The 5,233-nt window shown below is 39.0% G+C and overlaps 1 protein-coding gene across 1 annotated transcript; it reads right to left on the bottom strand.

The window, feature by feature from the left end:
* Positions 1 to 389: 389 nt before the first annotated feature.
* Positions 390 to 1,316, bottom strand: LOC102971534 (olfactory receptor 8S1-like). The gene has a single exon (XM_007072952.1). It carries the CDS (start codon positions 1,314 to 1,316, stop codon positions 390 to 392), a length of 927 nt encoding a protein of 308 aa, XP_007073014.1.
* Positions 1,317 to 5,233: the final 3,917 nt, after the last annotated feature.

Raw genomic sequence — 5,233 nt, 5'->3', positions numbered from 1 at the left:
TATTGTATTACTTGTGAGGGCGGGATCGTGTTGCAAAGGGGGACTTGATTTGGTTGCCAGCTTTTTGGTCATATTCTCTTTGAGAAAATTTATTGTGTTGTATACTTATATTCTGTATGTCATATTTTGGTAAAAATAGGTCAAAAATGATTCATGTTTATATATTATTGAGACTGCTCCATAATTTGTTCAATTACGATCTCTATGTATAGAAAAAAATTAGAATAAGATATACTGAGTCTGGCTGTTAAATTATATACTAAGGCATCTGTCAGCATTTAACAAGATAGGCATTCAGCCAATTTTACTTAACATCAATTCAACAGATATCTGCATGCATGCAGTTCTAGCCTAACACCTAATCATCTCCATCCAGTTTGCTACCTGTACTATTGCAAAAACTTTCCCAAGGTTCTTCTCAGTGCATTTTTAACCTCCTTGTTTTTCAGGCTGTAGATGAGGGGATTCACTAGGGGAGTGACCACACCATACTGTATGGAGAAGATGAGCTCCAGAGGTGAGCCTGAGGTTGGCATGAGATAACGGAGGAAAGCTGAGCCATAGAAGAAGCTCAATGCAGTGAGGTGAGAGGAGCAGGTGGAGAAGGCCTTGCTTCTGCCTGAGGTGGAGCCGATGCTCAGGATGGTGGAGACTATGCGCACATAGGAGAAGAAAATCAGGAAGAATGTACCACCGCCATGCAGGAGTGTAGAACAGACCAGGACAGTGAGGCTGGTAGAGACATCAGAGCAGGACAAAGGGAAGAGGGAGGGCAACTCACAGCTATAGTGATGGATGATTTTCGCTTCACAGAAATCCAAGTTCATTGTCAGGGGGGTGTTAATGAGTGCATCTAGAAACCCCAGGCTCCATGAGCTCCATACAAGCTGCATATACAGCTGATTATTCATTACCCGGCCATAGAGGAGTGGGTGACAGATAGCAGCATAACGGTCATAGGCCATTGCTGAGAGTAAGCAGACTTCTGTTCCTCCAATGTCAAACACAAAGAAGGCTTGAGCCAGGCAGCCCCCCACTGAGATGGTTTTGCTCTGAGACAAGAGGTTCTCCAGCAGCTTGGGCACTATGGCAGTAGATAAACAAAAGTCCATGAAAGAGAGGTGGCTCAGGAAGAAGTACATAGGTGTGTGGAGATGGGGATCTTCCCTGATGACCAACAGCATTGATAGATTTCCCATTATAGTAAAGAGGTAAATCCCAAGGAAAAGCACAAAGAGCAGAACCTGGACGTGGGAGTCAACAGACAGGCCAAGGAGGATGAACTCTGTGATGGTGCTGTGGTTCCTCAAAGCCATTTAGAGGGAATATTCCCTAGAAGTAAACATAGGCAAAAACTTAAACCTCTGATGACCACATTCAATTACCAGAGGAGGGGGGTTTGAACCCAACTAACTTATATTTAATATTTGCCCTCATTGAATCTTTGGATCCTCTCTTCCCATACAGATATTCTGCTTCATCTGAATGGGTCAATCTCAGTATGATATTATCCTATAGTTGATATTCTATCTCAGAGATTGCTGAAGAAATTCACAAATTTTTAAAAAAATGTTTATTTATTTTGTGTGTGTGAGAGAGAGAGTGGGAGAGGGGCAGAGGGAGGGAGGGAGAGAATCCTACGCAGGCTCAGTGCTCAAACCCACAAACAGTGAGATCATAATCCAAGCTGAAATCAAGAGTCAGTTTCTCAACCAACTGAGCTACACAGGTGCCTCGGAATTCACAAATTTGTCCAGACCAGGACCATGACTAATTTAGTCAATTCCTTTCATTGAAACTTGTTAGCAGTGCCTGTCATTTGTATATTTTAGTGAACTGTCTATAATGGATGTTGCAAAACTTGTCATTTCTCTTCTGTCACTGAGTTTCTTACTCCCATTTAAAACCTTGCTAGGTTGCATAATTGCTCAATGACATTATTTTGTCTTTCTTTAGTTTTTTTACAATCACTTTCATCTTTGCAGCAAGACTGAAATGTAATCATGAATGTAATGCATCATGAATCATGAATGTAATTCATGTAATCATGAATCTTAGTGCATGTGTGCCTGTGTGTGTGTGCATGTGTCTTTCTTTGCCTTTGTATGTTGGAGAACGGAGTAGCATGAATAAGGGCAGAGCTTGCTGGATCCATTTTACAGAAGAGAAAATGGAGTATCAGAGGTTATATTACTTGTCTAAATTGCCAATTTCAACAGTCAGCATTTGGTTGCACAGCATTTGGTTGCGCTCCAAGACAAGAGGTATCTCGTAGATATATCCTACCATGTCTTCCCACCAAAGCTTGGCAGTGAATGTCCTCCATCACCTGGTATCTATGTACCTATAGAATTGTCCATATACTTCCCTCTAGAAAGCCCCAATTCTGAGGGCAAACGAGTGTTGTTTTCCTCCGAGTACTTCATGGACATTCTTTCTTTCCGCCTTTGCTCAGCCTAGGCTCTATCTGGAATGCCCTCTCTTTATATCCAAATCTTATTTGTTTTTTGACATTCACCTTAATTTCAACTTTTTCCCCTGAGATCTTCATTGATCATTATCTTTCTGAATTCACCATAATATGTAATAATAGGAGAACTACTTATTATTGAGTGCCACATAAGTCCTGGGTACTTCTACTAAACTCCAGATGCAAGTTGAAGTAAATCATTATGTAAATATTTTTTAAATAAGGAAACAAAAGTATTTGAGTATCATCTCAAATGATTAATACCATGATTCCAACTCTGAACTCTTTGATCATGAAGCCTGAATCTTTTCTATACTGAGTCTCTACCTCTTTTCTGAAGAGTTTCTTAAGAATTCTTGTTTCTCCATAATATGATCTAGCTCATCAGCTCATAATAAGTAACTCTCTTCCTTGTAGACTACCACATGAATCCCTGTTTTTCTGTCATAGTTAATGTTAGTACACATGTATAGTGTATTAATGTTTTCCATTTCGTGATACTGTAACTTCATGGAGGCAGTGATTGTGTTCTATAATGTTTGGCATCCAGAACCCTTGGCCTAGTGAAGGGATGTGCACAGAATGGAACCCCAATGAATATTTGTGGAATAAAGAAAGAAATGATGAAATGAAGAGTATAGACTGTACAAGTAACATTCTTGGGAAAGATTCCAGGCCCATAAGCTTGATAAAGATTCAACATTAAAGATAAGTGAAAGAGAAAGTAATTCTGTGTGTGTGTGTGTGTGTGTGTGTGTGTGTGTGTGTGTGTATAGGAGGAATCAGTGTCAGAATTGGAGTCAGATTGCTGTAGCTGGAGAGGGTCTGGGAGTAGACTTTACCTGTTCCATTCACAATCCTTTTCTCCATTTGTTTATACTTCTATCATATTTCTATAAGCCCATTTATTCAGACATCAGATATTCACAGGTGGACCCCTATAAGCCAGGCTATGATAGGCACTAAGAAGAAGACAACCTTGTATATACAGCTGTTTAACTATTTTATAGGTACTCAGTTTTTTCTCTTTGTTTCACTCTTGTCTAGCATTCAGGGATTTATTCTCTTAGCTTTTCTTCTTGTGCCCAGTTTGAAACACTGTCTGGGGCTACATACTTAGGTTGTGCCTCTTGAAATCTGCCTGGCTTTGTAATGCCACACAAACTCTAGTCTGTCCCCTTGTGCTCAAAATCTGCTCTGTATTCTTGAGCCTTGTCCTGATACCACAGAGTTTGACCTTGATGTTGCCCAAAGGGATCACAATGAGTTCAATCCTGTAGAGTGGTCATCTTCCCAGTGCTTGTCCTTTCTGATTATTTCCCCACTATTAATATTGAATATTTACATACTTTCTCAAACTATAGGACTTTCTTAAATCCAGTTTACATCTCAGTTCTGACTATTGTCTTATATGCAGAATAGATGGCTGAAATAAACTTAAATTTAGCAGGTAAGGAGAACAAACTATTGAAAAAATAAATTGCAAGGACGCCTCTTATCTCTGCTTTTGTCAAGTCCTGTTAGAAGAAAACATTTTTCTGTTCTCTACACTAGTAAGTAAAACAAAATTAAAAAGTAAATTGAGGACACTCTCCTCAAGAATGTGAACACTTCTTTGTTTGGAATTTTCTGTATGAATTAAGCATATATTAACTTCAATTCTGTCACATTTACTCTGTCTGCCTTGTGTGTACTTACTCGTCTGGAAGGATCACAGTGCTCCAATTCACAGTGAAGTTTGTGAGATATAGCCTAGATTCAGAGTGAGTGGAGAAGAGATGCCCCAGATCTTTAAAGAGAGAAGAGAGGTCAATGCAGAAGACAGTTTAGAAATAAGCTGGGTTTTCTAATTTGCATTGGTGAGTCACATATGAACACTTTGTCAAACATGTCTGCAACCTTCAATTCTGTCTGATCTGCTTTACAGATCAAAATGATGTTGATTTGGGGGGCTTAAAAAAGTCATCCTATTTTATCATTGCATATTTATTCCACTGGAATGACTGTGTTTAAACACTTCAAATCAGTTACACTATTAACCCCTGTAGATGTAATGAATCAGGGTAGTGAGGATGGTGATGATATTGAAAGGATAATGCTTGATTCCAAGCACTTTGTATATATTAACCTACTTCTTTCATGCAAAAGTCCCATGATGTGGGTGTTTTATCTTCTTATCCCTTTTCTTTTTTTTAAACAGATGAGGGCCTGAGGCAGACAGCATTTAAGAACCATGCCCAAGGTCAAATAGACACCAAGTGGAGGAGCTGGAATTTGAGCTCAGGAAGTTCGGTAATGTATCTTTATCACATCCTTTCCAAGTTGTTGGGACAAGTTGTTGGGAAACCTCCCTTGACAAAGAGAACAAACATACGTTTCTTAACACTTTATCAATCTCAAATGTATTTAGTTTAAAAATGTTAATTTCACAAATGTTGGGATAGATGGATTAATAAGAAAGACAAGAGAGAGAGTTTCAGTATTTCCTCTATTTACTGACCCAAAGTGGGAAAATTTATATACTCAGAAGCAGTATAAATTCCATGGGAATCTGGAAGGCCCCTGAGCTGGGAGAAGAGGTGAAAGTAGGAGGGTATGGAAAAAGAACATCAGCAAAAGATTTTTTTTAAATATTCCTTGACTTTTGCCCCTCCTCCTGTGTGCTTCAGCACCTGCATCAGTTTGAACCATTTGGGAGATTGAAGGAGTTACTAATAGAAAAAAAAGTTAACTTTTTGTGGCAAATGTGAGTGGATCCTAGAA

Source organism: Panthera tigris, chromosome B4, assembly GCF_018350195.1.
Source record: "Panthera tigris isolate Pti1 chromosome B4, P.tigris_Pti1_mat1.1, whole genome shotgun sequence".
Taxonomy (NCBI): domain Eukaryota; kingdom Metazoa; phylum Chordata; class Mammalia; order Carnivora; family Felidae; genus Panthera; species Panthera tigris.
Note: the sequence above shows the minus strand (reverse complement) of the source record. Positions and strands in the feature narration are given on the sequence as shown.